General features: G+C 54.4%; 3 protein-coding genes across 3 annotated transcripts; 2 read left to right on the top strand and 1 right to left on the bottom strand.

Annotated features, from left to right (window-relative positions):
- Nucleotides 1–481: 481 nt before the first annotated feature.
- BO97DRAFT_400466 (CDC5/polo family serine/threonine-protein kinase) lies at nt 482–4394 on the bottom strand. Its single transcript, XM_025694294.1, has 5 exons — nt 3922–4394; nt 3423–3865; nt 3157–3372; nt 1275–3105; nt 482–1216 (listed from the first exon to the last, which is right to left on the bottom strand). The coding sequence occupies exons 1-5, from the start codon at nt 4234–4236 to the stop codon at nt 659–661; spliced, it is 3363 nt and encodes a 1120-aa protein (XP_025546426.1). The 5' UTR covers nt 4237–4394; the 3' UTR covers nt 482–658.
- Nucleotides 4395–4905: 511 nt separating this feature from the next.
- Nucleotides 4906–12622, top strand: BO97DRAFT_378881 (class I myosin myoA). The gene is made up of 11 exons (XM_025693136.1): nt 4906–5106; nt 5172–5913; nt 7722–7732; nt 8099–8335; nt 8431–8476; nt 8539–9021; nt 9072–10769; nt 10819–10910; nt 10964–11211; nt 11264–11811; nt 11871–12622. The coding sequence occupies exons 1-11, from the start codon at nt 5047–5049 to the stop codon at nt 12299–12301; spliced, it is 4596 nt and encodes a 1531-aa protein (XP_025546425.1). The 5' UTR covers nt 4906–5046; the 3' UTR covers nt 12302–12622.
- A 1468-nt stretch (nt 12623–14090) lies between these two features.
- BO97DRAFT_356846 (WD40 repeat domain-containing protein) lies at nt 14091–16380 on the top strand (the record flags this gene model as incomplete). Its single annotated transcript, XM_025692185.1, has 2 exons — nt 14091–14892; nt 14942–16380. The coding sequence occupies 2 exons, from the start codon at nt 14091–14093 to the stop codon at nt 16378–16380; spliced, it is 2241 nt and encodes a 746-aa protein (XP_025546424.1).
- Between the last annotated feature and the right edge of the window lie 358 nt (nt 16381–16738).

Raw genomic sequence — 16738 nt, 5'->3', positions numbered from 1 at the left:
AGAGAAAGTAGCCGGGGGAGAACCCCCGGACCCCCCTTTCTTTCAGCTTCCTGGTATACTACAGTCCTAATACCAAATAAATACAAGTATGTACAGGGAAGAACCCCATCCCACTGTTTATTCCTTTACCGTTTGGATGAAGAGATGCTCTCCATCTATGGGTTGTATACTCCTGGTTTCAGGATGAGGTGGCCAGGAAGCTGAAAGGAAGGGGGGTCCGTGGTTCTTCCCTGTATATACTTGTATTTATCTGGTATTAGGAGTGAGGTAGCCAGGAAGCTGAAAGGAAGGGGGGTCCGGGGGTTCTCCCCCGGAAATCCTTTCCTCTGGTTTCTAGTTTAGGAGGGAGGCTAGTAGTGGACTGGACTGGCTTGGTGGGTGCATGTTTGGCAGTGGTGCTGGTGCTGGTCTACTGGTATATGGTGATTTAGGCATCAGTGGTTTGATTGATGTTATATGCTAGAATTAGAAACTACAGAACAGCCCATGCATGCAAGAAGAGCAACGCTTGGAATGAGTATAACCCAGAAAGACAGAACAGTACCAGAGATAATGAATATGCACTATGCAAGCCTGGACCCGATAACACAAAGGAAAGAAAAAACGAGCGAGATGATTTTCATGAAGTCGTCAAAATGGCCGATTGCGGCCGCCCTCCCTAGAAGGGTCCCCCCAGCATGCGCAGTCGCTCCCTTAAGGCTTCGACCTCCTCGTCGGAGGACTCTCCCTCCGGCTTTTTATCCTTCAAGGAGATAGATCGGTAGGGCCCATCTCCGCCTGGAGCGCCCACGGTGACCCAGACGAACTTGCTGCCGCTGCTGCCGGAGTGGACTCGCTCCTGGGAGCCCTCCCAGAAGATTTCAAGCGCGCTGAGACTGTCGGGCGAGGCGGGCCACCCTCCCAGCCGGCCCTGCTTGATCCACCCCTTCATGACGTCTTTGATGAAGATGATCTTCTGCAGGAATGAGTTCGCGTCTAGGACGTCGCGGATGCGCTCGTCCACCGTGCTGGCGACGTGACCATAGGCGAGTCCGAGGAACGTGGACACTTCGTCCGAGGCCACGGCTCGTGTGTCGAATCCAGACGGGTGCATCCGGCCTTTCGCGCTTAGGTACCGTGCAGCCGACGGGGAGAGGTGATAGAAGTCAACCCACGGCGACGAACTTCTCGTGCGGCCCGGGGAGATGACCAGTTTGGTGTGATCCGGGAAGTTGAACTATGGCATGGTCAATGGTCAATTCAAGATCCTGCGCGCTGACAATCAAAGTACTAACCTGGAATGCTCCGTCTCCGAATCCCCAGACACCCACATTGCCCAGTCGCTGGTAGAACTTGATGAATTGATCGGGGCTACCGGAGACCAACTCATCCTCGACGAGAGTCTCGTCGCCATGTCTCCCAAGCGATCCGATCATGTACTTTCCAAACTGGTCAACCAGCTTGACACGTTTGATCTTCTCTGCATCAGCACGCGCACAATCAATGCCTGAGTTGGTGCGGACTTTGATACCAGACCCCGACGAGCCACTGGAGGAACTCTTGACTTCGAACAATGAGGGCGGGATGAGAGCCTTTCGAATGCCACCGCGGCACTCCGTAAAGCTCGTGTCACAATTCTCATAGAATTCAACCGACTTCCCGTGTCGTGGAACCAGCTGATCAGCCTCCGGGTAGACGTAGCTCCCACCCTCTTGACTGTGGGCTTTGCGCCGGATGTGCCTTTCGCCGTCCCGCACCACCACGCCGCTCGCTTGCTGGCTGTGCTCCGCCTTGAATAGGCACCCAACACTGCCATCGTCCAGCACATACCCAATGCCGTATCGGTTAGTGTAGTCGACCCACTTGATCACATACGAATGGGGCGCTCGGCGCAGCCCGGCCCTTCTCCGAGCCGCCGAATGCGGTACCATGTTAGCTAGCATGTGCCGCAAGTCCGTATTCACATCTTCCAGTGATGTCCTTGGGAGAATCACACAGGGGTCATTTGAGTGGAAGAGCGGGTGGATTCCTAAAGTTGATCGTGGTTTGCTGCCAGACGAGGTACTCGCCTTGGTACTGGAACTGCTAGTCGACTGCGAGGACTGTGTATCGGACCGCACGAGATGTCGCTCTTTAGTCAACACTTCACCATACGGGTCCTTAGGTTCCGGCTCCTGTTTCGGTGCTTCTGGAGGCTCCGGTTTTGGTGCTGAGCGGAGTGAAGGCTGGCGTGCCTTCACAGGCTTTTTATCTATCCCAGTTGACGCAGATCGCTCTTTGACAGCCGGCACGGTTTGAGTGCTTTCTTGACTAGCAGCCTCCAGTCTACGAGACTGTGACCGCGTCTTGCCAATTGTCAGTATCCCGAGCTCATTGCTTGACACCGCTTGTGGTGGAATGTTGCGATCCAAGTCGCGCAGTGAGCCAGAATAAGATGCCGCCACCCCGCGCCGTGCGCGAATCGGGCGTTCAGCCAGTCCGCCTGTTGGAATGGCCGCTGCTGCAGCTGCAACATTAGAATCTGCGTTTCTTCCGTCGGACACAACCCTTGCGGCTGGGGCCACGGGATCGCAGATCGCGGGGATCTTCCTGACAGATCCTCTGCCAGTGGCAGCCTGCTGCCGAAGCGTCGCCGCGTGGCTCTGAGACTCTTTCCGTCGCTGCTGGGCGGCAGCCAGTGCCGCTTGTGTCCGGGTGATCGAAGCTGCGTTACTACGAATGGATCCACTGCTTTTCCTGGACAGCACACTGTCTTCGAATGAGGAACCATCTTTTCGAGCCAAGAGAGCAGATACCGGATCACTCCAGTCCCCGTCTGGAATGTTGGGATATTTGTATACAATATCCTCTGGCAACGGGATGACCGGCTGGAAGCCTCTTTCCTCCTCGATCAGACACTCCGCGTAAGCGGACTTCGAGCAGTTTCTGCCAGCGGCCTTGCGGGCAGAACCATCAGGCTTTCTGCCCACTCCACATAGCGTGTAGAATGCGGCCTTGCATATGGCATATCGCTGGCTGGGGTCGTCGACGTGTTCAATGTATCCGGAAAGTTTATCGTCGTACTCTAAGCTATAGCCCATCATCATGCGATCCCCACGAGGCTCATCCGGTTTCAGCCAGACAGGCCTGTTGAGACAGCTTCTCGGGTCTAGGCGCTTCGGTATGCAGCCTTCGTACATGCTGAAGAATGGGTGCTCGACCATGTCGTCTGGTTCCGGGCGCTCATCTTCCGACAAATTCAGACATGAGCTGACCAGGGACTTGGCTTCTTCGGGAATGTGATTGGCGCACTCAGAGCCCTTGGGCCACACATATGTCAGGTTTCTAACTTTTTTGTAAATCTCCTCTTGCGTTTTCGACTGGAATGGCGGGTAGCCTGTAAGCATAGCGAAGCTATACACACTTAGCCTGTGTTCCGTTCAATGTGGCGCGAGAATGCTTACCAAATGACACCTAAAGACCAGATGTCCACCTTTTGTGTGTGTCCGCCCTTGCTCCGATCAAGGACCTCCGGCGCAATATAGTTGGGTGTGCCGCATAGTGTTCTCCTCCGCTTCTCATCCTTTTCCGACACAATCATAGCCGCCAGGCCGAAATCGCCGACCTTGATATCCATGTTCTTGTCGAGGAAAAGGTTCCCCATCTTCAGGTCTCGATGCGCAACATTGCGCTTGTGCAGGTATTTCACCGCACCACAAAGCTGGATCATGAAGCGTCGGACCTCGGGTAAACTCAAGCATTTCCTCTTCCGGACCATATCCATCACCGACCCATTGGGGCACAATTCCAGGATGACATATATGCAGCTATCGAAGGCAAATGCGCGATGAAACTCGACGATGTGTGGGTGGCGCATTTTCGAGTGAATCTGGAGCTCTGTTCGGAACTGCGCGGAGCTATCAGTCCTCGTGCAAACACGAGCCATAGTATTGAGGGGAATACCTTCTCCTGCATCTTCTTCTGGGCCATTTCGGACCGTACTACTTTCATAGCGAAGACGCGGCCATTCCGCAGCAGCGTTCCCTCATAACAGATCGCAAAGCCTCCCTTCCCCAGGAACCCACCGGTCGAGTATTGCTCTCCATCCTCCTCGGGCTCAACGACTAACGACGGCGGTGGTGGCGCATGGTTCTTCGACGAGGATGCTTTCTGGGCGGCAGCGGCAGCGGCGGCATTCTTATCCAACACTTTGCGCTCCATCGACACCTTCGGTTTGATCACTTGGTTGGTGGATCGCGGTGACAGTGCCTCCATCATATTGCACTCGCAACACTTCGCGTCTTATAGTTGGGTATTAATGCTCGGGACCAGGGACAGACTGGCGTCGTGGGGCAAGTCGGGCGTAGCGCACATCAGATGGGACGGTACCGACAGGAAATGGCGACTGGAACAATAAGGGGTATAGTGAATCGACTGATGCCGGACTATCTACCTGCGGTAAGTATGATGATGCGATAAGATGATATGCGCGTTTGCCACTCAGCAGCTCCAAGGCCTTCCATCAATCAATGGACTTTGCAAGACCACGGCAGCAACACCGAGGATCAGAGCACGAGGGCACCAAGTCTGGGTCAGTGACAAGACATACCAGAAACCAATCAGAATCATGAAACAATGACGCTCAAAAACACAATGCCATGCATGTAACGCCGCACAACCCAAAGTGTTTTCGGGTTTCGAGGGAGGTGGGGGCGGCGGTTTTGCAGGTGTCCGGTAGGGATAAGTACTAAGAGAGACCAGGAGAAAGATCCCCGAGCGGCAGGCTGGGCTTGCCAAACGGATTGCCCGAAACGGCAATCGATAAACATTGATCCGACTGCCGCAACAACGCACATACATTGCTGACATCAGCAGGTATTGACCCGGTATGCACAAATTGCACATGCTTGTCGATGCCTGATAATCCAGTCCGATATCACTCACATATTGTGATTCACTGCGGACAGCCGCAATGCATCCAAGCCTCGAGACCGCACCTCATTGACACCCTGCATGGATTCTGTTCTCACCGATCCTTCTTGGTTATATACTACTGCTTGATTTCTCTCCCTCTTACCCCCGTCCACCATGTCCCTCACTCTTAAACTCTCCTCCCTCGTCATCCGCACACTGTCGAAGCCGATCGCCGTAAGCGACCCCCAACTGCCTTTTGCTTGCCCACCTCATCCAAGACAATACTGACAGCCTCGAAGAACCAGCTCAAAGCGCAGGCACGCGAACATGAACGGTTCCGCCGGATCTGCGTCTCGATGGCGCAAGGGCTCCACCGCATCGACATGCGCCTCCGCCTAGGCACCCTGCGCGACAACGCGGCATCCCAGAAACGGGCGGCGGCCGAAGCAGAACTTCGCAAACTCAAACCCACCACCCCGACCGCCAAAACCGAGGCGGAGACCAAGGCCGAAGAGGCCGCCGTCGCCAAGGTCCAGGAGGCCGCCAAACCCGCACCCAAACCCCACATCCGACCGCTGTCGGAGTCGAAGGCCATCGAGTCCGGGGCGACGTTCATCAGCGAGACGTTCTTGTTTCTGGTGGCGGGTGGGTTGATTGTGTTCGAGTCGTGGAGGTCGCGACGGAAGGAGACCACGCGCCGAGAGGATGTGGAGAGTCGGCTGGCCGAGCTGGAGCAGACAGAGAAAGCTACGAGGGAGGCGTTGATCGCGCTGGAGAAGGAGCTGCTCCAGCTGAAGGCTAAGCACGGCGAGCTCCCCAAGTCTTCTAAGAGGATCCTGCCGCGCTGGGTGTGGGATGTGCCGGAGGAGGTTGCTCAGGAGGCTGAGGTGCCTGGGTTGCTGTCCCGGGTTGCGTCGTACTTCTCGCTCGGGGCGAGCGCAGAACAGCGAGCTGCAGCGGTGATCAATGAGAGTAGGAGTACGACTACGACTACGACAAGTGATGCGCAATCGCCTGCACCAGCGGCCACTCCAGCTGAGCGTGAATCGCATGCGACGGAACCGAAGAAGGCTTAGTGTTGGCTTGGTTGTCGGGGTGGCAGTGCTGTATATATGATGAGATAGAAGCTGTCTTAGAGATGATGGGAGAGTACATGGTTCGCTGGTCATTCTGGATACCCTTTGTATATTACGGCGTGGGAGAGAAGGCCCGGGACGTTGCGTTGGTTCCGGTTTTGGATATATAGAAGCGGGTGTGTTCCGCATAGATTTAATCAACTCCTCTCTAATGCAATACGCAGTACTCAATGATGTATGATATCTACAGCCTCCTCTCACAATGGAGAATCACACAATTCAAGGGACATTCAACTCATCTCTTCGTGGAAAGCCTGTATGGCAAGTCATAGGACCAATTCTGACGACATCCAAGGCTATGAAAGGTCCGCTCCTCCGAGCACCGACGACTAGCAGTTGATTGACATTGGGAGTAGAGTCCACTTTGCATGATATCGACTTCAGCTTCCTATTGCCACATGCTCACGGATCCCTTGCAATCACCCTCCTGACGCCTGAGTCCCTCGAGCCGTGCAATCGACAGGACATCATCTTCCGTTTGAGGCAATTCGCACGTCCCAACAATGACTGCTCGGCGAGAATCGCTGTCGCCTACCTACTGTCTGACGCCCCGTTCGCCAGTGCAAGCGGCCATTGCTGTCTCAATGGGTTGCTTACATTGCAGATACTGTAGTTCTTCCCCTCCGCAATTCTATGCGTTGAATCTGACCCTATGCATATATTTATATAGAATGTTCGATTCCCTCTCCGCACCGATACCGATCATTCCGATAGCCGACTCTGCAAGCCTCCTTTCATCTTTCCAAAACTATATTGCGAATCTCGGTGATATGCCTGGTCCACGTGCGACCCATGCACCGTTGCAGATTTTATGACGTTGACTGACAAAAGACGGCTCCACTTGTATTGAATGTCATCCAGGGTAGCAGGAATGCTGTTGTCTAAAAAGGCCACGCAAATCGGACAGCCCAAGGAACTGGGAGCAGTCGGGTGAATCCCTTTCCTTGTTTTACGGGGAATAGAGCATGCATGTACAAACTACATGTACAATGTCTCCCTCCTTAACAAGACACATTCCTAAGGGTTCGGGTGCAGTTCTGTGGTGGCCCAATCTGCGACTATTGATCCAGGGGTAGAATGAGGTATATATCCGAGCTTAGTGGGGCAATGCGAGATTAATCCGAATGTGGTCAGGGTGACCCAAATGAAAGGATTGTGTCCCAATGAGGGTTATTCAGTCTTTATGAGTCCATATCAACAGGACTGGCAGTTAGCAAGTAATTGACCCTTGGTCGGGCATTGTCAATGGGCAATGATAGTCCGAGATAATGGCTAAGGCAGCGAGGTGAGACTGGCTGCAGGCGTGACGTAGTGAGTCGAGATATCCCGCACTTGGGCAGGAAAATAAAAATATCTGGATAGTCCAGCCACAGATGTAGATACCGTCGTTGCAGTCGTATTATTCATGCATTTATGCTCCCACCCTTTGAGGGGAAGCACAAGATCGAATACTCTAGCGTCAGGATCTAAATGAGGGATTTGCCTTTGGGTTAGAATCCACATCCCGGAAGGGACAATTGTTGTTTGTTGCTGGACACTCGGTCAGTCAGCCGGGCCAGACTCGACTGGAGAGACTGAGAGGGGGAAATTAATGAATGGATTTTATTTAATTAGTGATTGATTGCGCGTTTCCGGCTGAGTAAGAGAGAGTAAGAGAGGGTAATCCTAGTGTGGCGCAGGCCCCATCGGCAGCGAGGAACCGCCGTCTGTTAGACTGTCCGCAAGTCACCTCCACACAGGCACCATTCGTCATTCTTCCTCCCTCCTCCTCACTCTTCCTCCGTATAGACTCTCTTTCTCTCTCTTCCCCTCCTTTTTCCTTTGCTTAGAGATTCTCAGTACTCTTGTCTTTCTCCATATCTCTGGAATGAACCAATACCTCCTCTGCGTTCATTCCTGATTCTTTGCCAAACACTATACACCCTATACCACCGTCCGTACTGATAGGACAGATATCTTGACGCTTGGGCGCAAGTTCCGGGGTGGTCGGAACACACAACAACTATGGTGAGCCTCCGCGCTGCTCGTCACAGACAACTGCCTTATCGCTATGATTTTTCTCGAGCAATGCTAACCCCATCCTCCATCAGGGTCACTCGCGACGTCCGGCTGGCGGGGAGAAGAAGAGTCGGGGGTTCGGTCGCTCCAAGGCGGCCGCTGATGTGGGCGACGGGCGACAAGCGGGAAAGCCCCAGGTCAAGAAGGCCACCTTCGAAAGCACAAAGAAGAAGGAAATCGGTGTTTCCGATCTCACCCTGCTCAGCAAGATTTCCAATGAAGCGATCAACGATAACCTGAAGCTCCGCTTCGAACACGATGAAATCTACGTAAGCCCCCCCCCCACCACTGTTCCTCCCCTCCCAGTCGCAAAATCATGCGCTATGGGTGCATTGTATTAACTATGGCCTTCAATTGCCAACAGACTTATATCGGACATGTGTTGGTGTCCGTCAACCCTTTCCGCGACTGTAAGTGATGTGACCCCTGAACTTTCCTCCCGCTGGTCGCGTGCCTGACTCTTGTCGCCTAGTGGGGATCTATACCGATCAAGTGCTCGACTCATACCGGGGCAAGAATCGACTCGAGGTCCCGCCCCACGTGTTCGCCGTTGCCGAATCCGCTTACTATAACATGAAGTCATACAAGGATAACCAGTGTGTGATTATTTCGGGAGAGTCGGGAGCCGGAAAGACGGAGGCGGCTAAGCGGCTGATGCAGTACATTGCCAACGTATCGGGGGGTACCGACTCGTCGATCCAGCAAACGAAAGACATGGTCCTGGCCACCAACCCGTTGCTGGAATCGTTTGGTAACGCAAAGACTCTGCGCAACAACAACTCGTCCCGGTTCGGAAAGTACTTGGAGTTGGAGTTTAACGCCCAGGGAGAGCCCGTGGGTGCCAACATCACGAATTACCTACTGGAGAAATCGAGAGTCGTGGGTCAGATCACGAACGAGCGCAACTTCCACATCTTCTACCAGTTCACAAAAGCCGCGCCGCAGAAATACAGAGGTATGTTCCCGAAGCAAAGCGTCCAGCGACGGGGCTGACACATTGAGTAGATAGCTTCGGTGTGCAACAACCCCAGTCCTACGTATACACGAGTCGATCGAAATGTTTCGATGTTCCAGGGGTCGATGACGCGGCTGAGTTCCGCGATACACTCAACGCAATGGGGGTTATTGGTATGAGCGAGGCTGAACAAGATAACGTGTTCCGGATGCTGGCTGCCATCCTGTGGATCGGAAATGTCACATTCGCTGAGGATGATTCCGGCAACGCTGCCATCACGGACCAGTCGGTCGTCGATTTCATCGCATATCTGCTGGAAGTCGATGCGGCGCAAGTGAACAGGGCGCTCACCATCCGTCTGATGGAGACTGCCCGTGGCGGTCGCAGAGGCTCAGTCTATGAGGTGCCCCTGAATACGGTCCAAGCCCTGGCTGTCCGCGACGCATTGGCCAAGGCCATCTACTTCAACCTGTTTGACTGGATCGTGGGACGTGTCAATTCGTCGCTGACCGCTCGAGGGGCGATCACCAACTCGATCGGTATTTTGGATATCTATGGGTTTGAGATTTTCGAGAAGAACTCGTTTGAACAGCTGTGCATCAACTACGTCAACGAGAAGCTGCAGCAGATTTTCATCCAATTGACCCTGAAAGCGGAGCAGGATGAGTATGCTCGCGAACAGATCCAATGGACTCCGATCAAGTACTTTGACAACAAGGTTGTATGCTCGCTGATTGAAGACAAGCGTCCTCCTGGTGTCTTCGCTGCGCTCAACGACGCGTGCGCTACGGCACATGCCGACTCGAGCGCTGCGGATAACACCTTCGTTGGGAGACTTAACTTCTTGGGCCAGAACCCTAACTTTGAGAACCGCCAAGGTCAATTCATCGTCAAGCACTACGCGGGTGATGTCAGCTACGCCGTGGAAGGAATGACCGACAAGAACAAGGACCAGCTGCTGAAGGATCTGCTGAATCTTGTGGGTTCCAGTGGCAACCAGTTCGTGCACACGCTATTCCCCAACCAGGTTAACCAGGACGACAAGAGACGTCCACCGACAGCAAGTGACAAGATCAGAGCGTCTGCAAACGATCTTGTGGCGACTTTGATGAAGGCTCAGCCGTCTTATATTCGTACTATCAAGCCGAATGACAATAAGGCCCCTAGAGAGTATAACGAGGGCAATGTTTTGCACCAGATCAAATACCTGGGTTTGCAGGAGAACGTTCGAATCCGTCGTGCCGGTTTCGCGTACCGCCAGACCTTTGACAAGTTCGTGGAGCGGTTCTATCTTCTGTCTCCCAAGACTTCCTACGCTGGTGACTACACGTGGACTGGCGATGCCGAGTCTGGTGCTCGTCAGATCCTGAAGGACACCAGAATTCCCGCCGAGGAGTACCAGATGGGTATCAGCAAGGTATTTGTTAAGACTCCGGAGACTTTATTCGCCCTGGAAGCCATGCGCGACCGCTACTGGCACAACATGGCGATTCGGATCCAGCGCGCGTGGCGCAATTACCTGCGCTACCGCACCGAGTGCGCCATCCGCATTCAGCGATTCTGGCGTCGCATGAATGGTGGCCTCGAGTTCATCAAGCTGCGCGACCAGGGTCACCAGGTGCTGCAGAACCGTAAGGAGCGTCGGAGGATGAGTTTGCTCGGTTCGCGTCGGTTCTTGGGGGATTATGTTGGGGTTGGTAACAAGGGTGGCCCTGGCGAGATGATCCGTGACGGTGCAGGCATTAGCGGTACGTCTTTTTTGGAGGTGCTGCATCTGAATCCAACTGACGAACTCAGGATCGGAGAATATTCTCTTCTCGTGTCGTGGTGAGGTCCTGGTGTCCAAGTTTGGACGGTCCAGCAAGCCCTCATCTCGCATTCTTGTTTTGGTAAGTTGCAGCTGCAGAAGTTTCGCGTTCCGGGTAAGTACTGACCAAACCAGACAAACCGGCATGTATATATCGTGGCGCAAACGCTTGTCAACAACCAGCTCCAGATTTCGTCCGAGACGACAATACCTATTGGGGCTATCAAGTCCGTCAGTACGTCCAACAGCCGGGATGACTGGTTCTCCCTGGTGGTAGGTGGACAGGAGCCCGACCCTCTGGTGAATTGCGTCTTCAAGACGGAGTTTTTCACCCATCTCAGCAACGCTCTGCGTGGACAGCTGAACCTGAAGGTTGCTGACCAGTAAGTTTAAACCGTGCCACATGCAGTCGGCAGTTACTGATTCTGTTCCTAGCATTGAATACAACAAGAAACCGGGCAAGTTGGCTACCGTGAAGGTGGTCAAGGACCCGGGATCGTCGAATGTGGATAGTTACAAGAGCAGCACGATCCACACCAGCGCCGGTGAGCCCGCCAATTCGGTGTCTAAACCCACTCCCCGTCCGAAGCAGATCGCCGCGCGACCCGTCACGAAAGGCAAGTTGCTTCGACCGGGCGGACCAGGCGGGGGCCCGTCGAAGCTGGCGTCCCGACCTGTGCCTGCGCGTCAGCCTCTGCCTCAGCAGCCGGCAGCTGCAGCTGCGGTGCAACCACCCCCGCCAGCCCCTCAACCAGCAGCCCAGGCTCGCCCGGTGCCTCAGCCTGTGGCCGCTGTAGCCGCCTCTCACGCCCGCACCGCATCTTCCGGATCGGTGCGAGCACCACCGCCCCCTCCGCCCGCGAGTCCGCCAGCGCCGAAGAAGGCCACCGCCAAGGTGTTGTACGACTTCAACAGCGACCGATCCAACGAGTTGTCCATTCGAGCCGGCGAGATCGTGCAGATCGTGTCCAAGGAGGGCAACGGTAAGCATCGGCCCCTTTAGTCTCCGTCTTGCCCAAACATTAACATGAACGCTATCTAGGCTGGTGGCTCTGCATGAATATGACCACCTCGGTCCAAGGCTGGACGCCTGAGGCCTACCTGGAAGAACAAGTCGCCTCCACTCCCAAACCCGCACCTCCCCCTCCCCCACCTGCCGCCGCGCGTGCCAGCCCGGTTCCGGTCTCCAACGGCGCTGCCGCCGCAGCGAAAGCCAAAGCCAAGCCTGCGCCGCCGGCCCCGCCTATGAAACGCCCCAACATGGCTGGCCGCAAGATGGCTCCCGCACCACCACCCGCGCCGCGTGACAGCGCGGTGAGCATGAACTCGGCACATGATTCGTCGGGTGGTAGCGGGCGGGCGACGCCGAACAGTGCGTCGAACGCGAGTTTGGCGGGCGGATTGGCGGAGGCGCTGAAGGCGCGACAGCATGCGATGCAGGGGCATCATCAGGATGATGATGATGAGTGGTAGGATGCTTATGGAGATAAATAGAGAAGTGTGGAAAGACTGCAAGGTATACCCGGAATACTCCTACTGGGAGTAAATAGATGTTGCATTCGGTTTAGTTGATGAGGAGGGTCGGTAGATATGCATATGATATTCCTGATGAAGGGTTGAGTATCTTCTAGAAGCGATGGTAGATATGTATTTAGGATATTCGTCTTGACGACCAGGGTGGCAGATATTTCTCTCCTTCCTTGCTTGGAGTCGATGATAACCATGTGTATAGAACAAAATGCTCTCCTTCAGCAGTGTATATACTGTATGATGCCTTGCATGTGGGAAATCTACTACGTATATGGAAGACCGAGGATTCTGCCGTACTTCGGTTCGTGCCGCTTTGTGTACCGTACCGCCTTTCGTAGCGGAACGTTAGTTCGGAGCCACTGAGACTCTTCGAGTCCTTCCCTCATCAATCAATAATTCTTTTGTCGGCCAAGGTTTATTCAAGATCGCCATACATTCTTTCTCTAAAGATTCTTGGATAACCGAAATTGTATTTACTTTCTCTTTTTGTCCTGTTGAATTCACTGGGCTGTTTAGTAAGCTCAAATCAGACCCAAGTCGGGTCTAAAGTGGAGAGGGACTCGAATTCCGCCGGGAATTCCTGCTCATTCATTAGTGGTAGCCATGTGACAGCCCCGATGCACGTTCATCCTTCTCTGCGGGTTTCCTCCCCCTCATCCCATCCCAATTTATCCCAGTTTATCCACTCTCATCCATTTTCAACTACCTTGTTCGTCTTCCTGCACCACCACCGACTTCTCCTCTTCCCCCCCCCTTCTTTCCCACTTCGGGCCTGCATGCCTGAATCATTCATTCCCACTTCTTTGTTCAATTAAGACTCAGAGGCTGCTGCAGACCGGCTCCTTTATTTCTTCCCCGTCTCCCTCTGTGCCGCTTCTTTGCTTTTTTACCTTCCTTTGGTCTCTTGACTTGCTTGATAACCCGGTCGGTCCTTTACCCGGGGCTCTGTGTGTCGCCATCCACTCTCTGCACTGCGTGTGATTTGCAGAGTGTTGTATCACCTGTCAACGCAACTTAAATAGAGTGCGACACTGCCCCTCCTGGTCGGGTTGTCAGATCTACTACCTTCTATAGGCAAAAAGCAAAGAGGCGTTTCCACTCGCCTGCCCGCCATCTGACTCTGACTCGCACAACCCACGCTGGTTGTGCCCGTGTTCATCCCCTCCGTGTGGGGGAGGAGGGAGTTACGCCGCGGGGTGACAGCAAAAATAATAATCAAAAATCAAATCACAATAAGGGATTCAAAAGGGCTGCGGAGCTAAGATCTCGGAGGTGATTGCGATCGCAAAGACAACGTGGACGACATCCTTTGACCTGGTCGCGTTGTACCACCCGCCAGTGCCAATCAGCATCCCGTGCGGTCTCCTCGGCTGCTTATCAGTTAGTCCCCTCGCCAGTCGCCACCAGATTTGCCCGAACGCCAGCGGTCGCCAGTCCCGTTGCCAACCGATCGCTGCATCTGATGACCGGAATGCCTGGTCAGTTTGGGCCCGACTCTTCTTCTTCAGCTTCGTCCAGCGCGCCGGCCCGTCCAGCTGGACCTGTTCCGAGTCCTTCGTCACGAAATGTCTCCAGGCCGTCCCCACAGTCTACAACATTCCCCGTCTGGTTGCCGTCCGCTGTCCGTGAAGACATTATGCTGCCGGGCGAGGGCTTCCCGTCGGGCGCCCCCGCGGACGTGCCCGACTTGGGACCCTCTCCGTTCCTCGCGGCCCCAGAGAGTGGTCTCGACATGAATGAATCAACATTATCCGCCTTCATGGCTGTTCCGCAATATCCCAATGCTCCCAACGACGCCGCTAGAGTCTCGGTGACGGAGATTGTCAACGCCGTGATAGAGCCCGGTGACTATGCCCGCCATGATCGTGCATCCGATCAACTGACTCCTCGACTCACCTCGTCTTCTCCGCCAGGGGATTCGTATGCCTCCGATTCGGAAATGACCGATGCGCTGTCGGAGGTGGGTGGCGTCCCGCTGGCCCCATATTTAGACCCAGAGTCCAATTTCCACGGCTTAATATATACATATGAGAATCACCCCACCATATCAGATGTTATCGACGAGGACGCGGAGGACTACGAGGATCAAGAGGAAGACGAGGTTGATGAGATTGACGAGGACGATGAGGATCACGAAGTTGTTGGATACGAAGACGAACCGATCAACTTGATCATGGATTACGAACCCCCTGTCGTGGTAAACCGCCCTACCACCCTGCCCATGTTGGACGATGACCCTGACGACACGTACAAGTTTTATATGGACGAGGGCGATGAGGAATTGGACATGGAGGATGCTGAGGCGCGGGCCCGTCGCAGCACTACCAACCTGTCGGATGTCGACTTGGACGAGTTTTATCAAGGGTTGGACTCGGGCTACACGACGCAGTTCTCGGAAATTATTACCGGCCCCGCCCACGATGACTACAATGCTTCGTTTTCAGAGGAGGATGACTTGAGCGGCATGGATGCGCCGATCGAACAACATGTTGCGCCGGTCGATCAACATGTTACAGATCCAGCTGGAGGCATGGGTAAGAGTTTCTATGCACACGTTTGGGTCACATCTAACAGTACTCATAGTCAAAGAGCGGAATTTGACGATTGATCAGTTCATCGGACAATGGCTATACCAGTGTAATTCACCTTCGATACCAGGATATCTCATCGGTGGTGCCTCGTTGTCAAGTCCTGGTGTCGATAGCCTACTTGCTTGGATGCCGCCGGCCAAGATCGTGCGGCCGGCCGGGTACAGATGGGACTTTTATGATATTCAGCAGATCCCCTGGCGGGACGCTATGCAAGTCCGACGAGCCTACGCGCGGGGAATGCGCGACCAGTCGTACACTTCGTATCATAACCTGGAGTATTCGCGTCAACAGCCTGGCGCGAGACTTCCACGACACGAATACTATTTCCGAGAAAAGGCCATGTATACGAAACACAAAGCCACGATTCAACATTTCCAGCTACGCAATCTCATGTCAGCGGCGACGTATAACACGTTACACTTTGCGCACGAATTCAAGATCTATTCATGGGTGCCGGCCTACGATGACCTGCGATGCATGATCGATTTATCGAAACCGAGCGTGGAATCAGGATTGCAGGGTCCTGTGAAGATTTCCACCATGCGGTCGGCGCATGACATTACTATAGCAGGGGGATTCGCGGGAGAGTACGCCTTACGAGCGATGGGCACGGATGGGCCCGGAATCGCGGGGTATGTCACGCAAGACCCCAATGGCATCACAAATCACATCGACATCGTTCCGAGTCGCAGCAGCGGATCGCCATTGGGGGTCTTTGCGTCCAACGACCGGCACCTGCGGGTGCTGGACTGCGAGACCAACACGTTTGTCGCGGACTTCGAGCTTTCGCGCGCAATCAACTGCACTGCGACAGCACCGGATGGACGTCTCCGGGCGGTGATCGGCGACTCGCCGGAGGCTTGGGTGGTGGAGGCCGACAGCGGACGGCCAGTGCATCCCCTCCGGGGCCACCGCGACTTTGGGTTCGCGTGTGCGTGGTCGCCCGACATGCGACATATCGCAACGAGCAACCAGGATAAGACGGCCATCATCTGGGATGCCCGGATGTGGCGCATGCTGCAGAAGATTGAGTCGGATGTGGCGGGCTACCGGTCGCTACGATTCTCGCCCGTTGGCGGTGGGTCGCGGACCCTGTTGCTGACTGAGCCCGCCGACCGGATTACGATTGTCAACGCGCAGACGTACCAAAGCCGTCAGGTGCATGACTTCTTTGGGGAAATCGGCGGGGCAGACTACTCGCCGGACGGCAGTACGATCTGGGTATCTAACACGGACGATCATTTTGGGGGATTCATGGAGTACGAACGCCGACAATGGGGACAACGATATGGGCCGCAGGGGTTGGCGAACGAATGGATGCGGGAAACGGAGTTGGATGAGGACGAGCGATGCGTACTGAGTGAGCGAGAGCGGCAACTGCGATTCTGGTGGAATATGAGTGACCAGGAGCATGAGGAGTTGATCCTTTAATGTTTTTTTTTTGCATTGTTTAGCGTGAGATACCATAACCATTTGATTGAGGTGTTTGTTTGTTACATATTGCATCATGGTGCAGGTGCAGGTGCAGAGTGTGGGAAGGGGTGGCATGGTAGGCATGGCATGGCATGGCATACGTATGTGGTCGAGCGAGGAGTGAGCCCTCCACCTTGTCAGTACTACGAGTAGTTAGTGTCGGGCGAATACGAGAGAGCTGAGAGAAAGAATGTTTGTTTGTGAGTGTGGCTGAGAGATCCACTTGTCCCTCTCTCTGCCCCGCCGATCTACAGCACCACCACAACCAGTCACAACCAGTCAGAACCAGTGACCACACCGCTCCAGCCACAATTGC

Source organism: Aspergillus homomorphus, assembly GCF_003184865.1.
Source record: "Aspergillus homomorphus CBS 101889 unplaced genomic scaffold BO97scaffold_70, whole genome shotgun sequence".
Classification (NCBI taxonomy): domain Eukaryota; kingdom Fungi; phylum Ascomycota; class Eurotiomycetes; order Eurotiales; family Aspergillaceae; genus Aspergillus; species Aspergillus homomorphus.
Note: the sequence above shows the minus strand (reverse complement) of the source record. Positions and strands in the feature narration are given on the sequence as shown.